The following is a 22,156-nucleotide window of genomic DNA, read 5'->3' on the forward strand; positions in this document are numbered from 1 at the left end:
AATTGCATTAATCCCAAAAACACTCTCGAAAAATATTTCATTTAGGTATATTTTTGAAAATATTGTCTGAAGCCTCAAAAAGTCTCCCGACTCGCTAAAATTTGCATATCGATTTAAAATATGACACCGCGAGTAAAAATACCCGACCAAGTCTCATTTCAAAAATCTCACTTAATTATAAAATATATTAAATAATTAAAAAGAACTATTTAATAAAAATATTTTTACTTAATTATTCCCGATCTCCGATCCTCGCTCAAGCGCGAAAAACTACTAAAAGCTCTTATGCGTGAAACTTAAATAAATCATAAAAAAATCACATATCCATGCAAAAATCATGCATTTAATGCTTTTCAATAATTAAGTACTTATTTGAGTAAAACCCTAGATTGCATGCAGCCAGGTTACGTAGCTCGAATTTCTCTAGACCTTATAGTTTAGATGCTAGTAGGTGGTTTGTGATGGGTCGGTAGGCCGTTGGTACAGTAAGAAACCATAGTGCTAGTAGGTGGTCTGTGATGGGTTGGTAGGTGGTCTGTGGATGCGTGTTGGGGGACTGTCATGGCTTCGGCCGTTTGGTTTAGTGCAGGGGCTGGTTTGAGTTGGAATTTGGCAGAGAGCCATGTGAAGTACATATGTGTCATAGTGCCACTCCTTGGGCAGTTTTCATTCGATAAGTTGATGTGCATTGTTTAAGGGGTTCGGCCATGGTTCGAGGCTGGTTTAGAACCTTGGACAGTAGGTTGGGATGTAGTTCACGTGTGATTCAAGTGATTTGCTATGTCCTAAGCGGTTTTATTTAATTCGGGAGTCGTACGAGTTCGAATGCATCTTTGGGGCTGTTTTGGCTATTTAATTGATAATGTTAGGGAAGCATGTCTGGAGAAGATCCAACGAGGTCCACGACATTCGTAAGTATGTATAACGTGCAAAATAATTATTTTTGAGGTATGCGATTTGTCTTGTGGTCAATTATGTTTATGGATTTGGAAGTCGGAGAAGGTGTCTGGGGACGTCTTTAATCTCTACGGGGGAATTATGCTATATGTTAGGGAGTGGACATCCAGTCCAAGGGCTATGGTGAACACTGCCGGCCCAGTACTATGGTTAGTTTGATCAGACGATTTATGCTATGAGCCACTTGCATTGAACAGAACTCCATGCAAAATGATTTACGATTACGATTATGTATAACGATCATGAAAATGTGCTTTTATGAAAATATTTATATAGGAAAGTCATGTTATACATATTTATTCTCATATTATGCTATGTACGAGCTATGTTTAAATGACATGAATTTTATTACGTATTACTTGTTATTCACGATTTATGCACGTTGAGTTTTTAGACTCACTAGACTTGATCGATGCAGATGACTTAGATAAAGAGATATGAGAAGGTGATCAGTGAGCAGGCTCGGACCAATGTCAATGCATACCCGAGGACTTTCAGTTCATGACATTTTATTTATGCGTGTTTGAAAATTATTTACTCCGATTTTTATTCATTAGTGTTAATGACAAGCACGTTGAAATTTATTATGTTATGTTATACCTTTTTTTCAAATTAAATTAGTCGTTATTAGCTTTGGATTTTGATGATTGTGGTATTCTAATGTTGGAGTTTTATTATTAAATTTTTAAAAATGCATTGTGATCATTATTTTATTTTAAGAGATATGTTTATAATTAATTATCTAATAAGAAAATTTTTATTCTTCCACAAATATTAAAGTAGTATTATTTTAAGTAAAGGGTGGTCGTCACAATTCTCAATAATGTTATTGTGAGGACTATGTCGTCTTTGTTCACGTTTTTTGTAGTAAACTCACCACCCAACTTCTAAGCATTGTTATGCAAAGATTGGATCCATGCAATCTAGTTCATCCTATCCTCGATGCACCAGCCACTATTATTTTGGAAAGGAGGTAATGTGGAAATTGTAGAAGTAGATGGATAATCTTTTGAAGCCGGTGCAAGTGCAGTGTAAGGTACATACTACAAAGAATATTTTGGATCCATATAGCAAGAGTAAGAAAGTTAGTTCGATGTACATGCAAACACCAACCCTAAGCTTGGTGTTGGAAAAAATCGTCTTAATATGAGTTTGTGTTAATTAAAATAATTTTTCATACAATAACTCTCATGAGACCATCTTATAGATAAATTTTATGAAATAGATTTCCAACTCAACATGTTATATAAAAATATATTATTTTTTATTTCAAAAATATTTTTTCAAGTATATAGATAATTTTTTACTGCAAAAATTTATTATTATTATTTTTTAATATCAAATCAACGCCTCTCCAAATTAGTCTACACGCCTTAATCTGTATATTGTAAATAAATAAAATCATGTAAAAGCCTGAAATTACTTCACAATCACGAAACGAAGCACAGGATCCATGGAGGATGAAATCCAGAGGAAGCAGCAGGACAGTGACAAGTTGTCGTGGCTGAAGACAGTGATCTCTTTGACCAGCAAGAGCCGCGGCGGCGACCATACCGATTCCGAGGCTTCTCCGAAGCAAAATCTGCCGATTCCATTCCTGTCTCCTATCGCTAATTCTGTCATCTCTCGATGCTCCAAGTAATCTATATTTTGATTCTTTCGATTCCTTGATATTTTCTGTTTTTTTTTCTTTGACTTTTCTTTTGAAATGTTTTGCTCAAAGTGCGGGATTAGATTACGATTGCCTTTATTTCGTTTCAAGATGTGATAAGGTTTAGCTGTTGAAGTTTATATAAATGAACGGTGAATGTAGTGTTTGGAATCAAGAGGATGAGAACTTTAATTTTGAATAGATGTGCGCGTATTCGAAATAGAATTGGATTTTGAACCTATGCTAATTCTACTGACTGATTCATGGATGAAAGTATAACGTAGCTTAATTATTTGATAAGAACTTGCTGAAATGAGTGCTGTAAACCTCTTTATATAGATGTGGCTTGATACTAAGGCTCATTTGAGACTGTACTCTTAGGGAAACAGCTATTAAATTTTCATGTTTCTGACAATAATTGTGTGCATATACATATGTAGATGTGTATGCATGCATGTATAGAAGCATATAAATGTGCCTAAGTACAGAGAAAAATAGAATGCAGCCGAGATTCGTCCGTAAGCAGCCAAGTTCGAAAATGCTGATATTTCCCTGAAGCAAAACATGCATAGCAACATTATCTTCAAATTCTTTTGCAAAATACTTTTCCTCATCACTTTCACATTTCCTGTCATAAGATGTCTATTTTAAGATTAAAATTCAATTTCAAAACATTCAATATTCTAAATAAGCTTTCATTTGCAAATAACAACTAGAACATTGCTAAGCTCTATACTAAATTAAACCACAGAAAATCCTAAAACATTGAGAATTATAGTCCCATATGGTCAAGGAAGCGTTATCCATGTATTTTCCGATGTGTAGACAACTCTATGGCAACATTTAATGTGTGATAGTTGTAAAATCTTGATGCTCAAGTGTTTGGGCTAGGCTTTGGTGTTTAAGGAAAAGAGAGAAAGGAATGTCAAAATCAGGACATGCAAGATTTCAATTTTCCTAACTCCTGTTCAATGTTTTACCATCACTAGCGAGTACGTAGTTGGGTGTGACATTAAATTGTCTACTGTTTTTAGGATCCTAGCTGTATCGGCCATGGAGCTGCAGCATCATTTTGATGAGGATCTTCCTGATGATGATAAGCCACCTCCATTCTATGCAAGGAACTTCCTCGAATTCTGCTCGTACAAAGCACTAAGTCTCGCCATCTCACAGCCTAATTATTTGAATAACAAGGAATTTCGCAGCCTTACATTTGACATGATGCTAGCATGGGAGGCTCCAGAGCTTGAAAGTAACCTTACAGACGATGTAAGATAGAACGTTGTTTTTTCATTAGTCAAAGACATTGTAGAGTTCTGAATATCACATGTTAATGCCAACTGATGAACCAACTGGAATCTTATCATGTTCTAAAGCAGTATTATAAAGACCTGTAAGTGGTATCATGCACGGGATTATAAATATTCTTAAAGGGTGATGCACTATATTTTAATCTATTACCTACTTTTTTCCTTGTTTTGTTCTTTTTAAGCTTGTCTGTTCTTGATGGTTGTGCGCTTGCAGGAAGTTTCTTCTTGCAGCAATCAGGATGTGGAGGATGGTTGGTCGTTTTTTTATTCTAATTCCACCAAAATGGCTGTTCAGGTGGTTTTTTATTGCATGCAGCAATGATGAACTGTGAAACCCAATTAATGTTCTCTGTAGTTATCCATTTTAAAGTTATCACGTGCTTAAAGTTTTATCTATTTCTGTCGAATTTTTTGGTGTAAATGTTAGGTTGATGACAAGAAAACTGTTGGCCCTGAGGCTTTTGCCCGCATAGCCCCTGCCTGCCCTGTTATAGCAGATATAGTGACGGTGCATAACCTTTTCGATGTTCTTACAAGTTCTTCAGGTCCACGACTTCATTTTCTAATATATGATAAGTTCCTCCGGAGTCTCGAGAAGTACGCACCTCTTCCTTGAACCATGTCTCTACATAAATTCTACTCCCTCCGTCCCAATTATATATTGTCTATTCCCTCCATCCCAATTATATAGTCCACGTTTCCTTTTTCGTCTGTCCCAAATATATAGTCTACTTTCCACATTTAATAAACTTTTTACTAATACATTCCTATTTAATATGTATTTCCTATTTAATATGTATGATTGTATTCAATTAGTTCTCCCAATATCATTAAATAAAGGTGTATTAGAACAAAGTATTCTATATAATTGGGACGAAGGAAGTTTATTTTTTTCCACAATGTCTTGTTGAAACCCATTTCAAGGGAGATGTTGACTTAGATAACACCTCTGTAGTTGGTTATTCGCCTTTATGGATGTTCATAATATGCAACAGAGAGAACTTTGGAATCCTTTCCATCGACATAACATTAATTGCTCTCATAAAGTCCGACGTGTGAAGTCATGCGACGAACTTGGAAAATGATGACATCAGAAACTCAATCTCTAGGATTTGATAGAATCGTGAATTTTAAAAACGTAACAGGCTTTCCTATTTCTGGAGCTTTGGTTGATTTGTCGTCTGATACACATCTACATCTCACGTAGGGTTATGAAATCTGTCCAAAATGCGATGGGACCACAACTCATGAACATTCTTTCACTTGCTGAGAATGAGATTCTCATAGATGTGGATGGCACTATTCCAACCCAACCAGTTTTGCAACATATTGGGATGTCTGCATGGCCTGGTAACTTGTGGTTTATCTTTCTGCTTCTGATTTGTGGGTTAGAGCTGGTAAAGATACTTGCTGTCTGAGTAATAATGGTTGCAAATCTGACCGGACTAAAAGCTTAAAAGGGTTACCTCAGGAAGACTTATGTTGTCATTTATCTTAATGGTGAAAGTATAATGACGTAGCAGGATGTTTATCTTAATGGTGACATTGTAATGAAGTAGCAAATTTATATGGACCGCTACAATGCTATTTATTACTAGCTATATTGCTAGTGTTAGACATTTCATTTTTTTTGGATGACTGAATCTTTGGAACCTTTATGCACAAGTAGTTGACTGGAGAATTCATCTCTATCTTTTTTGTTTGTTTGAAAAGCTATATGCATCTTAAATTCATCACATGAATTGAACTTCATAATTGATGGCTTATTATATGTTCTGCATTTGGAATTTTGACTACACGGTTCAATATTAAGCTGTGTTTATGTTGACTTTATAGAAATCTTAGTTCAATTTTTCCGCTTTCTCCTCTATAACTTGTATGTATTCTCACTTTTGTTCTTGTCAGGGCGTTTGACTTTGACAAACTATGCTTTGTATTTTGAGTCTGGTGTTGGTTTGTACGACAAAGCTGTAAAATATGACTTAGCAAAAGATATAAAGCAAGTGATAAAGCCTGAATTAACCGGACCCTTGGGAGCTCGTCTTTTTGATAAGGCTGTGATGTACAAGTCAACATCCATGTATGTTCTCTGAACTTGTATGAATTTGGCAAAAATTATGATTGTATCTGACTTAAGCTTCATATAGAGAAGAGCCTGTTTATTTGGAATTTCCTGAATTCAAAGGTTGTTCACGAAGGGACTACTGGTTGGATGTATGTCTAGAGATTTTGCGAGCTCACAAGTTTATTCGGAAATTTAATATGAAAGGAAACCAGCAATCTGAAGCACTAGCTCGGGCAGTTCTTGGAATATTTCGACATCGTGCTGTTAGAGATGCCTTTCGCATCTCATCATCCAATTACAAAACCCTGTTGTGTTTTAACTTGGCTGAAAGTCTTCCTGGTGGAGATTTGATTCTTGAAACCCTATCAAGTCGCCTGTCGCTCATAAGTGGCCGTGCTGGGCAAGACCATGTGATAAGTTCTCCAACTGCAAAGAAACAGCAAATGTTCCCATCTGCTTTTCTGACACTTTCGAGGCTCGGAATTGTGCATTCCGAAAAGGTGGATATGCTTGGTGAAGTGACATATTATGGTGGAGATGTTTGTGTTGGTGAATTGAATCCTTTAGAAACTGTGGTCAAACAATTGAAACGAGACACAGGAAGAGCTGAAGCTGCTCAAGCAACTGTTGATCAAGTGAAAGTGGAAGGAATTGATACCAACTTAGCTGTGATGAAGGTTTTCTGATACTACCTTTTTCGTTTAGATCATTCAGATTCTTCTTTTTCTTATTGCATGAAATATTGAAGGTTCTAAAATTCGTTAGGCGCTAGCCAGACCAGCGCCCGTCTAGGAGTCGCTATACAGATTCCACGATATCATGATAATAAGATGTAGTTTAGTGTGTTAGGCAAGCCAACAAATCGCATTTCTTGTTGGACTTTGGTTTAGGGCCTATAAAAAATTATTTTTTATTTTTTTTAATTGAGCTTTTAATTTAAATTAAAGGCCCAAAAAAAATCCCAAAAAACATAATTTTCGGCCACCTAGGGCAGCCTAAGTCCGCCTAGCCACCTAGGGTCGCCTATGTCCGACTAGCACTTTTTCGGTGCATTCGGCCGGCGCCTACGTCTAGGCTGCCGCCTAGGCCGATTTATAGAACACTAATAGGAATTCAAATATTTAGATAAATTGCTACAACTCTAACCTGACTATATAACACATGATCAATGTTGTTGAACCATGTAACATCAGTTGTCCCAAAAAACTTCCTCGTGTTCCCTCTGTCTGGAAACAAATGTCGTTGTTTGAGTTGGCCTGAAAATTAATCCTTGATTGAGTCGCATGATATTTTGGAGGGGTTGGAAAAGCAAGATGTATATGGCTAGTTGTACAAGTCATGGTCAAGTGCATCAGCACTTACTAGGGTAAATAGCATTTTTTAGAGAAAAATGAACTTTATTGTAGACATCTTGACGGCCATTTCTGTAAACAGAATGATTCTGCAACGTTTTTAAATTTATACGTTCTGATCATCCTGCATGGCTAAAAGTCAACACCTCTGCTTTGTATCTCATATATGCAGTGAGTGGAGGATTACATCAACTAGTAAAAAACTTACATTTTTCTATCATAATTATCCATTTTTGAAATTGTATAATATTTAACATTTGAAAAATTGTGAGTTTTAGGAGTTTCATAGTATTATTGTTTTTTTTAAATACATTGAATTTTTCCTTGCAGGAGCTGCTTTTCCCACTCATTGAAATATTTAGCCGGTTGCAACATTTGGCTTCTTGGGAAGATCCCTACAAATCAGTGATATTTGTGTTATTCTCCAGCTATTCGATATACAGGTACTATTATTAGATTATTAGCTTTTATCCAAAGCTCTGCGACACACCTTGTTTGGATAACTTTTTTTTTGTGCCAGGTTATCTTCTATTTAGTTGATTTAAATTTGGATAACTTTTTTTTTTGTGCCAGGTTATCTTCTATTTAGTTGATTTAAAGAATTGATGCAAAGTTATGCAAGCTTGGTTGCCTTTGAACTTATTTATATGAGTGGCTGATTGTTGAGTATCTGTATATGATATCAAAAAAATTTCCTTGCCTCAATTGAGAATCCGCTTGTTGTAGGTTAAAGACAATCTTTATGATACTCATACATCTCAAGAGGAGGATATTTATAAAAATTATCCACAATTCATTCCAGGAAAATCACCATACAATAAATTTGACAACTCATATCTAGTTTCCTTAATATTAAATTCTATCCAAAAAAAAGTTCGACAAGGGGATCCACTATCTCTTTTCCTCTTTAATTTAGTGATCGATGGATTGGGGCGATTGGTCGATAGGGCCAAGACAGTGAATGATATAAGAGGATTGGAAGTAGGGAGAGACAAAATTAAAATTTCACATATCCAGTTTGCGGATGACACTTTGTTTTTTGTCCAGTCTGATACGCATCTACTGGCCCTTAGTGGAAATCCTCAACAACTTCAGCCTCAAATCGGGATTGAAAATCAATTTGGAAAAAAATGTGGTTTTGGGTTTAAATGTTTTACAAGAGGAAGTTGATGGTTTGGCACTAGCAATTGGATGTAAAAGAGAGAATTGGCCGATTAAGTATCTCGGAGTTCCGTTGGGAGGTGATCCTAAGTCTCTCGATTTTTGGGAACCAGTAATATCCAAAATGTCCAAGAAACTAGCAAGTTGGAAGAAATCTTTTCTGCTTATCATTCTTACATATAAAATAGCCCCGAATATTATATCTTCTTGGTATAAAATATTGTGTATTTTTCAAAATTGATGCATTTCTTACAAAGCTGCGTAATGTGACTCATAAGCTTCTTGCTAAACAATTCTACTTGGAATATTCCCCTTCTGACCATCCATCTAAAAGCATAGTTTGTGCATACTATTTGAAATAACCTGTTGTCTGTTTTTCATCAATTTTATATTTAGATAGAATTCCTAGTTTCCTGTGTGAAATTAGATTAGAACCCAAGTTGCTCCAATGTTTGATTTCCTGATGAAGTTTACCATCTGAAAGAATCCATTCCTCTAAATTCTCTAGGCACTCTCTCATTTATTCGCATTGCAGCTGTTTCTCAATAAACTATATTGCAATCTTCGTGATTTATCAAACTAGACATAAATTGCACTGATTCGTTATTTACTTGTTGAATTTTATCTTGGTTTTCAGGGGTTGGGTCAAGTGCGTGTTGCCATCCATTTTAGTATTTCTTGCAATCATCATGTTCTGGCGTAGCCGTACCAGAAAACAAAGGCAACCAGAAGCATTCAAAATTGTATCTCCACCAAGCAAAAATGCAGTGGAACAGCTGATAATATTACAAGAAGCTATAACACAAGTCGAGTCTCTCATCCAAAGTGGGAACATTATTCTTCTCAAAGTTAGAGCTCTTCTATTTGCTGTTGCGCCACAGGTAGTTTCCAGCTATAGTTCTGCAATATGATCTACTTTTGTTCGACATTTTACTTGGACTCACATGAATTATTGTCTTGAGCAAAACTTCTCCAATTCTTTTAGCATGAGAAAATTTGTTTCGGTCCTTTCAGGCGAACAGACAAGGTGGCCCTATTGACGCTACTCACGGCTGTGGCGGTGGCTCTTTTACCCCTTAAATATCTTATGTTCGTACTCTTTTTAGAGTGCTTTACAAGAAATATGCCATTGAGGAAAGAAAGCAGCGATAGAGGGCTGAGACGGGCCAGAGAATGGTGGACCAGGATTCCGGCTGCTCCAGTTCAGCTCATTAGACTAGAGGATAAAAAGAGGAAATGAGATACACTCATAACATCATATACTTTCAAATCCAAGCTAATTTCATTTCTCGCTAATCGATATACGTTCAGCTGGAGCTTGACTTGGTACCCCAACAAATGAGATTTGATCGACGATAGCATTAACCGGACGAAGTTTACGGGATTTTCTCTCAGCATTTGGTAGGATTCTTTTGTTGCTCTAATATCATTCGATGCTAGAAACCAGTGAATGTGGATGATTGGTGAACCCGGTGAATTACATTTTTAGTGAACTTTGCTTATTGCCGTTTCTGAGTCTTCTGGCTGCATTCATAATTTTTTAAACATAATGGCTCGATTCGCTATTCGAAACTCCACTTAGGATCACTCCATTGGTCCAGGTTTTGTTTGGCAGGAACATGCCAATATCTATATGGCATAGGAGAGACGGGGTTTGTTCGAGGATTTTACGGAACATAACTGATAAAATCACAGTTCTATAAGATAGATTTTTTTTAAAATAATCAAATCAAAATATGAATAGAAAAAATCCCCTGTAGTTTTTTGTATTTTAAGGTTGCTGCTGCCATAAAATAATTTTTTGGGGTAAAATACATGCTAAATTGATATCAACCATTGAGTCCTATTGAGACCGATATGATCGCTTGAGCAAGGGTGTATGCTACTTGATCTCGGGTGACAGGATAAGATGGCCCTTATTTTGATCAAAGCGATGGTCATACACAAGCCCCCCACCAGTTTATGCCGACTCTAGCACTGTCTCCTGAAAGGAACAGGTCCAAGCTAGGGCCCTGGGTAATCAACTACCTGATGTACAGCTTCCAGTCGCCTTCAGTGGCGGGCAATAAAAAACTACACCGGAGGTGATTCAGAGCAGAGGCATATGGCTACTACCTCCTGAGAGGACTGTTGTGGCCAACAAATAGTTCAACTTTTTACTTCAATTGGTTTTATTAGTTTAGGATTAGCATTTTCCACATCCCTTTCTTGTTTTTTATCCACATCTTAAATTAAAAACATCACTTGTTAATTAATAAGTAAAAGCGTAGTTGGCTAAACGTCCAAAAAACCCCTATATTCACCAACGAACAAAGATGATATCTAAACCTAACAGTCCAACATGAAGACTTGTGGGGCAGAGCGTTACAAGGCTATATAAGATATAAATAAAACATAGATTTCATTCTCAGCTTTTACATCTTTCGTCTCATCATCCTATCTACCTCAAACTCCACATCCAACTGCAGGTATGCTTCTGATTCATCTCGATTTCATCGTTTCTCACAGGAATTCTTACCATCTTCTTAAGAGAATATTCTGCTCTACTATCTCAACATCGCGCTTTCTTTTATGTATTTGTATGTATGACGGTGGAGTGGATAGCGAACATGTAACCACCCCACCCCGGTGCCAACTAGGATACTAGCTCTTGGCATATCTAGCCTGTGATAAATACATCATAAGAACTTGTGCTCTTTCAACCCACAAAAGAACAGACGACACAGGAAAAAAAAATTCACTTCCACGTCTACAATACGAATTTTTTTTATACGAAGATATGACGGGTTTAGGCAGTTAAAAGCACCATCCAAACCCTCTACTTAAAAAATTTAAACTTCATACCAAGACCTCTTTTCCTTGATTTATATGGTTATTCGTCACGTAATTATGCTAGAAATTTTAAAACAGAAGAAGAGGAGAGAAGGGAAGAAGCGAAAACATTTACAATTTGAAAGATGCGACGCATGATCAGAAGTTTATGCAAGTATAAACCCCGGATATGAGTGATAATGGTATTCACAAACACTTGAAGATGCTCACACGTCTTCTTTTGTACTTCAATTGAACCAATTTGGTACTGGTGGGACATCACCGGATAGGATGATACTGGGTAATCCCTCGTTTTGGGGGTAACTTCCTCAGTATGAAGAGGACAAGCGACGAAGGTAAGATTTCCACTAGCTGCGAAACAAAAGATGTAGCAAATTATATCCTCAAAATCAGCTAAGAACAAGATAAAACTTAAATAAACTAACTCACAAACGGAGAATCAAGATATAATAAGAATGTTTCAGCAAGTCTACATTATCGAAGCTGTGGCCACAATGCAAGTGAACATATTTATCGGTCGGTTATTTTAAATTTTTTTCTAGCTCAAAGAAAGAAAACATGAAACAGTCAGAAAATATTTTGGTGATATTAAAAATTGGAGAATTCGTCAACATTCCTAGATAGTCTTTCCTTGCGCACAAGCTTTAAATCCTTCAAGTCTGTACAAAGCCTTGGAATAAGTTCAAGATTTAAGATCCTATAAGATTTTATCAGTGTTATTCCACGAGATTATAGGTGTGATGCGTAGATATTTTTCCCTTATCTTTTAAATTTCGATTTCCTATTACATAGCGATAGGATACCAGGCTCTTTTATAAATGTGACAAATGATTTAACCTCTTGAGTTTTACAAGATGAGTGAATGATTTTTATTGGAGAAATCGATTGGAAGATAAATGGGGATGCAAGGCGCTTACTAGGCAGAGAGCCTCAGTTTACTTTCCAACACCCCACACACTGCCATTTAAGTGTTCTCGATGTTTCCTTCAATATTATTAAACTATCAGGCACTGAAATTTAAGCATTTCTACACTTCTAAAACTCAAGCTTATGGATAGGTTTTAAGTCATTTTTCACTAGTCGCTACAATGCCAAAAATCGCATGAATACTATAACTGAGGGTTGAGGCTTATTTGACTTTGTAGACACTTCTTAATAGAAGCATAAGTTGCAGTGATCCCAGAACATTGTTTAGAAATACATCACATTTAGGCCTATTCTTCGAAATATCGGGTCACCTGTTTGTATTTTTTCATGAGGTAGAAATATAACGTCAAGAGTGTAAAAATCAGAATGTGCATTCCTTGCTGTATAACGCTTATTGCGTCCTTCAAAAATATAAATTATCATTTATCTCCAAGAGTATATTTAGTGACCAGACATCTCACTAGCCGGTGTAAACATGGAAACACAGATAAGCTGATCCAGAGTAGGAAAAAAAACATTTAAAAATCATTTAGTATACAATAATAAGGCATGATAACAGAGCAATAAGATCACGCAGTACCAAAGAGGCTAATCCAGTGAGTGATCTAGTGTAGCTGTATAAACCCCCCCACGCTTATTAATCACACATATGATATGCCGCCTAACTGAATTCCAGACACATTAAACCTTACCAGGTAATATATAAAATTCAAAATTGGATGATCCAAAACATCTAGATCTGCTGCTTCCTCAAATGAATTAAAGCATACCTGTAGACAGAGGCGATAGAAAGAAAAAATTTTAAAAAATGAAAATGGCATGAGACTTAGTTAGATGCGTAGACATGATGCATAGAATGCAGTTACAAAAGTATCAAAAATTAATAATGATTGGACTGGATAATGGTCCCATTTGGGAGAGCAAAAACAAGTTGCTGCCCATTTGTTTCTCCAGGGAAAAAAGAGTCATGATTGGTATGACTGTTTCTAGGGTAAGAATAAATTGAATAGCTTAGAAATAGAAACAGGTAATTATTTACCACCTTTTCCATTTAAACAAAATCAATAGACAAAAGCACCACAACACCCATACAGACTATATACATCTTCAATCCTAGAAATAAATAATGTACTTCTGATTAAGAGTTTTTCTAATTGCTAAAATATCATGACCTTTAGGACAAATCAAATGGCTTTATCTTCTTCTCCGAAAATTTACAACTGAAATTGCAGTCCCTTGGAAGATTCATCTCTCTAAAATATTGCAATAAGTCAAAAATTGTGTTTACTTTCTTAATGCGCACAAGATCATTTCTAGAAGACGAATTCATAAAATCCTCGTGTTCTCGAGAATAGTCAGCAGTTCGCAACAGCCTATCAATCTTAAATGGTCATACACCAAACAACATAAAGCACGCCTTGAATTCTTTGTTTTGACTTTTTAAGTTCAATTTCCATAATTGTTTTAATAGTATACGCTCGAATATAACAATACAAACACAGAACCCTCCCACAACAAGGCCCACACACTCACACTAAGTAATGATACTGTGACAAAATTAGAGTAATTTGTTGCAACATAATTCCTAGTTACTAATTCAAAAATCGATATATTCTTGTCAATAAAGTCGAATTTGTAATGATATAATCAGTGTTCTAAAAATCGACCTATACGCCGCCTAAGCACTAGGCGCCGCCCGACTGCACCGAAAAGGTCTAGTCAGTCAGCCTAAGCGGCAAGGATGCCTAGGCGGACATAGGCAGCTGAAAATTACCCTTTTTTTTTGGGAGGGGGCTTTTTGAAAAAAAAAAAAAGTAGGCCCAATTAAAAAATGAAAAGTAATTTTTTATATGACCTAAACCAAAGTCCAATAAGAAATGCGATTTGTTTGTTTGTCCTAACACATCAAACTTTATCTTATTATGTTTGTACCGTGGAATCCGCCTAGTGGCGCCTAATGACCGCCTCAACTAGCACCTGACGGATGTTAGAACTTCGGATATAATACATGTATTATCGATGATATTTTCTTTTAGGTTTTTGCACTTACTCCTATTAATACTTTCCATTGTAATATATATAAAAAAAAGCAAAACAAAACAAAATTTACAGTGGACCAGAACAGAGAGAACCAGTAAGGCATAAGGAAGGAGAAAATTTGAGAAAACTAGGTGAAAAAGCCACTTATCTAACAAGCATAAAAACAGATACCAACTTTCACCTTGGACTTTACAGCTTCATTACAGCATATATGGAATCAAATGCAAATAAGAATGCATAACAAAAAGCAAAACAAAAGAGCAAAATCTATAAAACTAAAAACACTATTATGATAAATTTGTCATATTTTAAGTTGCATGATAAACGTTCATAATCACCTTAATAAGAAAAACATGTATAAGAAACAAGTACTCCAAATAAGAGCACAACTTACCATAATACATCTAAGAAGGAAACACGTAAAGCATATTGTAGTCACATAGCCAACCTGAGACGATAAGTAGAAAGGTACAAATCAAATGAGAAACTAGCTGTGGATACCATGCATTCTAAATCCAACTCTGGATGCAACTCTTTTAATTTGGCATACCGAAGTATGAAGCTGTTATAGATGCAACTAAAAGCAGATATCAATTTAATAACATAAAGCCGGAACAGAAATGGCAGCCATAAAATATAGAACTTAAATAAACATATTAATTTAACTAAAAAAATAACATACTCAAATTAAAGACACCATGCATCCCAAATATGTAATAACCTACCTTTTTTTCCCTTTCCAAAACCAACTTCTACTAAAAATTGCCCCCTCACATCTGGCTACCAGTGACTGTAGCAACCACAGATCTCTCAACACTTCCACTGACACTCTTTCAAGTTTCTCTCTTGTCCATCCCCAGACACTCTTAAACTATCCGAGACTAATTACCCAAAAACACCCCAATCTACTTTCATTCAGCTCTGCCTTATCCTCTAGTAATTCAGGAAAAAGTAACTTTACTGCAATATAAGATTCGACTAAAAAGTAAAACCTCTGTTTAATCCATCATTTCATATTTACTGACATACAAGGATACAAATCAATCTAATATGCACAGGTAGACTTATCAAAAACATTCATATAAATTAAAATGCCATTTTTTCAGCAACATTTTAAAGGTCTACAATATGTAATTCAAACTGATTTATGTTTTTATAATGTAAAATTCTGTGAATCTGCAGGCTAATTGAAAAGAAAAAGTTCCCTATCTGGCTAATTAAAACATATCGATTAGACTGATTTTGTATCTAACTTCCAAGTAAGATCAGATCTATCCTCGCCAATTACTACCCCTGTGAAAAACCTTTATTAATATAAAGCATACCTCCTGTAGCTTCTTGCTTCGTCCTTTCGATTCTACAGGGAATCTTTGCAACATTAGAAACAGCCTGTAATTTAAGGCAAAACAGGTAAGGCTAAAGCAAAACTACAGAACATTCCATACGATAAAAGAACTAACATGCATGAAACAAATTTCCACAAATAATGATCAATTATGTCAACGTGATTTAGACACATAAGAATGACTAATGAGAGAAAAAACAGAGAATTTAAAACTAATTAATGATAACATAAGCAGGTAACTGTTTACCCAACTAAAATGAACTATTCTCATTTCGAACTATCACTAGCACATAAATCCAATTCAAGCATCACTCAATTGTCAAAGGTGAAGAAATTTTTTACCTTCCACCATAAAGAAGAAACCCTAGAGCTGCAAAGAAAGAAACACCTACAAATCGACGTCTTTCTTTAGCAAGAGGGAGGCATTAACAGTACAGTGGCATATACACTCAGAACAGAATCAAAACAAAAACCTGCAAAGAACATATTGGACAGGATGATCACCAAAGAAATTGGCTTCCACCACAAAAGTAACCATAAAATTACCTGAAACAGATTAGTAGAAACTATTATATCATCGCATAAATTATTATTCCAAATCATACAAAAACAATTTTTCCAAACCATCCACAAATATTCTTAAAACAACCACAATCCCATCAACACCATAACTTAGATCGCTGGGGAAGCGACCCCACACAATCACTCTATTCATTAAGCCAATTTCCGAAACAGAACACCATAATTTACACAAAGCATCAAAACTCTGGCAGACTATTCAGTCGAGTAAAAGATCTTGAGATTTCAGCATCATTAAGGTTTCAATTTATAAGAATGAGTGAAGCATTTCAAACTACCATCCAAACAATGAGACAAGATGGCATAAACTCCACTTAAGCGGCAAAATAAATGGCAAAATTAAAAAGGAAGAATATTTTTTCATAAAATATGTATTTCAACCCATAATATTTGAATTTCTGCAACATGCAGATTGTGCATGGACAAGAACATTCACCTGAGTAGCATACACCAAGCCATTAATTATATAGAAACTAGGCCTCAATCTATCAGTAGATACAGCACGAGCCTGTCAAAATAGACCACCGTAGATTTAAAAAAAGAGTGGCAAAATTTCAAAACCAAGCATTGCATGTATCCAGAGAAGAGAACGGACCTGGTAATAAATTTCTGCCCAGAACAATATCAATAATGCATATGTTGTGAAGAACACAAGACTTGGCATATCAAGTAGGATGTGTTGAATAACCTACCAAAAACAAAACACTAAATCAATGAAGAAAAATTCATACACAAACTGGCAATAATATGAATTAGAGCTGATACCTCTGGATTCAGGCTTTGAATATTCCGACGCACAGCAAAAACGAAACATCGAACTGAAAAAACAATAGAACAGAAAAAATATTACATAGGTGTCTAAAACATCACAATAGAAATAATAGAATTTGAATAATATGAATTGAGCTTCAAGCGTAGATGTACCGGAATTGACAAAGAAATTGAGGAAATGAAATACTTTCTGTGTAGTCCAACCATATTCAGGTACTCTAAATTGTATCCTCACCAACTGTACCTGCAATGCATAAAAGAAAAGGTACAAAATAAACAAAAGAATTATTCCTCAAGATAAAGGACCACACTCATTGGTCATCCCAGATATCAATTAACAAAACCTATTGGAAACAGTAATCTATTCATTATTATTTATTACATTTGAACTCAAATTTAATTTTCTTTGTTAAATAACGCACAAATGGAAAGCACAATATCAGACAAACAAACCCAACAAAACAATTTAAAATTATTAAAAATATTAACATAATGATCCAACATATCGGCTCAATAAAGAAGGCCAGGGATATGAGATTTAACAATTACTACATATTTGTCATCTGTTTTTTCCTTTATTAATTATATTAAGCCAACAACAGCGGAAGAGTATTCTCTTTAAAGTATATAAAAGCCTCTAATTTAAATTTTCAAATCCTTCACAGCAAACACTTATTAGCTTCAAAACCAAAACGTCATAAAAGTGACCGTCGACGATTCAATTCAATAATCGCCATACAATTTGAGAAGAAAAAAATCAGAACTTCCACAAGAAATGAAAAGGAAAAAAAATTACGAGGGCAACAGCGGCGACAATCCCATAAAGTGCAGCAAGAACGTGGAATATAGAATCTTGCCAAGCCGGCGATGCATTCACTACGTCCCACCAATTCGTGGCGTCCTTGAGGTTGAGAGCCGACAACGCCGACGGGTCCGATGCCATCACCGGAGTATGAATTTGGAAGGCCGGCGGAGGCGGCCAACAATGGAGGGTGGAAAGCAAACGCAAGGAACAAGAATTACAAGTGGGGATGAGTTTGCTTTCAGGAGAGGTGGTTTGAATTCTGTGGGACAAACTACTCTGCCTTTGATTTATTCCTAAATATTATATAAAAAAAAATATATATATATCTTTTTATTTTATTTTCCGAGTGTTGTGAAAAAGTAAAAATTTATGGTAAAAAGTAAAAATCTCAAACTCTCAAAATTTACCAAACTACACACTTTATAATATTTTTCTCTCTACTCAATTGTGATTTTCTTCACAAATGAGATATCTATTTATAGGAAATCTTTACAAATAATCCAAAAATAAAATACATCATTACCTACATCATCACACACTAATTTTCAATATTTACAACTCTTATTTTCAACATTCAAATTCAAATATTCAATACACACATTTTAAATATTATTTTCCAATACTTCCCCCTTGTGATGATGATCATGATACGATGATGTCTTCATTACGTGTTTTTGTACTGCCTCGTTAAAAACCTTACTTGGAAAAACCCATTGGGATAAAAACCATAGTAAGGGAAAAAGAGTGCAGTCACGTAAACTCTCCCCTCATGTTGACATGAACAATTCTTCACAAATTTCGTAGATTGCGCATCCCAATATTATATATGTGCTTTCTGAATATTGACGTAGGAAGTGCCTTTGTGAAGAGATCTGATGAGTTTTCACTTGATTGAATGTGACGAACATCAATACATCTATTCTTCTCAAGCTCCTTGGTGAATGCGAAGAACTTAGGAGGAATATGTTTAGTTCTGTCGCTTTTTATGCATCCTTCTTTCATTTGAGCAACACATGCAGCATTATCTTCATATAGTATCACAGGCTTCTCATTAGATGATAATCCGCATGAAATTTGGATATGTTGGGTCATTGATTTTAACCACACACATTCACGACTTGCTTCATGTAGTGCAATAATCTCGGCATGATTTGATGAAGTTGTTACGAGCGTTTGTTTCTGAGAACGCCAAGATATTGCAGTGCCTCCACGAGTAAATACATATCCAGTTTGGGAACGTGCCTTGTGTGTATCAGATAAGTATCCAGCATCAGCATAACCAATTATACTTGGATTAGCATCTTTTGAATACAAAAGTCACAAGTCTGTCGTTCCTCGTAGATAACGGAATATATGTTTAATTCCGTTCCAGTGTCTCTTTGTTGGATATGTGCTAAATCTTGCCAACAGATTCACGGCAAAAGATATATCAGGCCTTGTACAATTTGTAAGGTACATAAGGGCACCGATGGCACTTAGATATGATACTTCTGGACCAAGAATATCTTCATCATCTTCACATGGACGGAATGGATCCTTTTCTATGTTTAATGATCTAACAACCATTGGAGTACTTAAAGGATTTGCTTTATCCATATTAAAACGTTTAAGGATCTTTTCTGTATAATTTGTCTGGTGAACAAACATTCCACATTCTTTTTGTTCAATTTGTAAACCCAGACAATACTTGGTTTTTCCAAGATCCTTCATTTCAAATTCTTCCTTCAAGTATGACACAACTTCTTGAATTTCCTTATTCGTTCCAATGATGTTTAAATCATCAACATATACAGCAATAATTACGCATCCGGATGTTGTTTTCTTAATGAAAACACAAGGGCATATTGAATTATTTACATATCCATTTTTCATCAAGTGATCACTTAGTCGATTATACCACATTCGACCTGATTGCTTTAACCCATATAATGATCTTTGTAATTTCACAGAATAACATTCCCTGTGTTTTGAACTTTGTGCTTCAGACATCTTAAATCCTTCAGGGATTTTCATATATATATTACTATCAAGTGATCCATATAAGTAAGCTGTAACAACATCCATAAGACGCATTTCTAAATTTTCAGATACCGCCAAGCTAATCAAATACCGAAAGGTAATTGCATCCATCACAGGAGAATACGTTTCTTTATAATCAATTCCAGGCCTTTGAGAAAAACCTTGTGCAACAAGTCGAGCTTTATATCTTACTATTTCATTTTTCTCATTTCGCTTTCGAATAAAAACCCATTTGTATCCAACAGGTTTTACACCTTCAGGTGTAAGGACTATAGGTCCAAAAACATTACGTTTATTTAGCGAATTTAATTCAACCTGGATGGCATCTTTCCATTTTTACATTCACCAAAAGATTTTGGTTCATGATCTTCGTTATCATTTATGATGTCGATTGCCACATTATAAGAAAATATATCATCAATTTCATCTATATCTTTTCGGTTCCATATTTTTCCAGTATTAATATAATTGATAGAGATTTCATGATTCTCGTCAGTTTGTGGTTCTGACAGAACATTTTCATCATCATGTGTTTCTTCAGGAACACCATTCTCTATTTTGTGATCATCATGTGTTTCTTCAGAAACGTCATTCTTTATTTTGTGATCATCGTGTTTCTCTATGAATTTTCTTTTTCGAGGATTTTTATCCTTGGAACCGACTGGCCTTCCACGCTTCAGGCGTTTAATGACATCATGAGTATCTTCCATTTGTTTCTTTGGAATTTCAATTCGAGCAGGGGCATTTGCAGCATGTATATATGATTTAGTTACCCCTTTTGTGTCTGCAAATGCATCTGGTATTTGATTTGCTATTCTTTGCAAGTGTACAATTTGTTGTACATCTTTTTCACATTGTTTTGTTCTTGGATCCAGATGTAACAATGATGATACATACCATGTAATTTTCTTTTCGGTATGTTTCTGTTCTCCCCCTAACATTGGGAAGATTTCCTCATTAAAATGACAATCAGCAAAACGTGCTGTGAACACGTCGCCTGTCTGAGGTTCAAGATATCGAATGATTGATGGACTATCATAACCGATATAAATTCCAACCTTTCTTTGAGGTCCCATTTTCTTTCGTTGCGGTGGTGCAATAGGCACATACACCATACATCCAAAAATTCTCAGATGAGAAATGTCTGGTTCTTTACCAAATGCAAGCTGCAATGGGGAGTATTTATGATATGCACTTGGTCTGATGCGAATTAATGAAGCAGCGTGTAAAATTGCATGTCCCCATATAGAAATAGGGAGCTTTGTTTTCATAATCATTGGTCTAGCAATCATTTGCAGACGTTTAATCAATGATTCAGCCAATCCATTCTGTGTATGTACATGAGCAACAGGATGCTCAACAATGATTCCCATAGACATACAATAATCATTGAAAGTTTGGGAAGTAAATTCACCAGGATTATCAAGTCTAATTTTCTTGATTGTATAATCGGGAAATTGATTCCTCAATTTTATTATTTGAGCAAGTAATCTTGCAAATGCAACATTTCGAGTTGATAATAAACATACATGTGACCATCTGCTGGAGGCATCAATCAATACCATAAAGTATCTGAATGGTCCACATGGTGGATGGATTGGTCCACAAATATCACCCTGAATACGTTCAAGAAACATTGGTGATTCAGTTTGGATTTTGACTGGTGATGGTCTTATAATATGTTTTCCAAGAGAACATGCTTTACATTGAAACTTATTATTCTGAAAGATCTTCTGGTCTTTCAGTGGATGACCATGTGTATTTTCTATAATTCTTCGCATCATTGTTGAACCAGGATGTCCCAATCGATCATGCCAATTGGTTAATATCGAAGAATTATCAACTACCATGTTTGATTCAACGGGACTTATATGTGTATAATGCAATCCAGTAGGGAGCATTGGTAGTTTTTCAATAACATATTTCTTTCCTGATTTATATGTGATAAGACACATATATTTCTCATTCCCTTCATTCATTGTTTGAGTATCATACCCATAAGAATATATATCATTAAAACTCAACAAATTTCTTTTCGATTGTGGTGAATATAAAGCATCATTGATCAAAAATTTTGTACCATTAGGTAACAAAAATTGTGCTTTACCACATCCTTTAATCAAGTCTACAGGACCTGATATTGTATTCACCGTTGTTTTTGTTGGTTTTAGTTCCAAGAAATATCTTTTATCTCGGAGGATAGTGTGCGTTGTACCACTATCGGGTATGCAAACTTCAGCTTTGCTCATAGCATTTTCCATATTTGAACTTCAAAAAAAATATGCAATGAAATAAATTACTTGCAATATATATTTAAATATAACACAAATCATAATTATACA

The 22,156-nt window shown here is 35.3% G+C and overlaps 2 protein-coding genes across 4 annotated transcripts; one reads left to right on the forward strand and one right to left on the reverse strand.

Annotated features, from left to right (window-relative positions):
* The first annotated feature begins 2,343 nt into the window (after positions 1-2,343).
* Positions 2,344-10,002, forward strand: LOC142555051 (uncharacterized). Its single transcript, XM_075665697.1, has 10 exons — positions 2,344-2,595; positions 3,643-3,877; positions 4,133-4,213; positions 4,346-4,515; positions 5,126-5,268; positions 5,824-5,998; positions 6,066-6,660; positions 7,666-7,778; positions 9,134-9,380; positions 9,488-10,002. Exons 1-10 carry the CDS (start codon positions 2,411-2,413, stop codon positions 9,734-9,736), a joined length of 2,193 nt encoding a protein of 730 aa, XP_075521812.1. The 5' UTR covers positions 2,344-2,410; the 3' UTR covers positions 9,737-10,002.
* An 878-nt stretch (positions 10,003-10,880) lies between these two features.
* LOC142555052 (tobamovirus multiplication protein 3-like) lies at positions 10,881-18,086 on the reverse strand. 3 transcript variants are annotated; one of them, XR_012822314.1, is made up of 12 exons: positions 17,787-18,086; positions 17,144-17,234; positions 16,985-17,037; positions 16,815-16,907; positions 16,656-16,727; positions 16,114-16,186; positions 15,983-16,028; positions 15,621-15,684; positions 14,690-14,743; positions 12,948-13,025; positions 11,444-11,679; positions 10,881-11,155 (listed from the first exon to the last, which is right to left on the reverse strand). XR_012822314.1 is itself a non-coding variant. In XM_075665698.1 (11 exons), exons 1-11 carry the CDS (start codon positions 17,931-17,933, stop codon positions 11,587-11,589), a joined length of 864 nt encoding a protein of 287 aa, XP_075521813.1. In that variant the 5' UTR covers positions 17,934-18,086; the 3' UTR covers positions 11,334-11,586. The 3 variants fall into 3 exon arrangements, 1 of the variants encoding a protein (XP_075521813.1); XR_012822313.1 differs by having other exon boundaries at positions 10,881-11,160; XM_075665698.1 differs by lacking the exon at positions 10,881-11,155 and having other exon boundaries at positions 11,334-11,679.
* Between the last annotated feature and the right edge of the window lie 4,070 nt (positions 18,087-22,156).

Source organism: Primulina tabacum, chromosome 9 (genome assembly GCF_025594145.1).
Source record: "Primulina tabacum isolate GXHZ01 chromosome 9, ASM2559414v2, whole genome shotgun sequence".
Classification (NCBI taxonomy): Eukaryota; Viridiplantae; Streptophyta; class Magnoliopsida; order Lamiales; family Gesneriaceae; genus Primulina; species Primulina tabacum.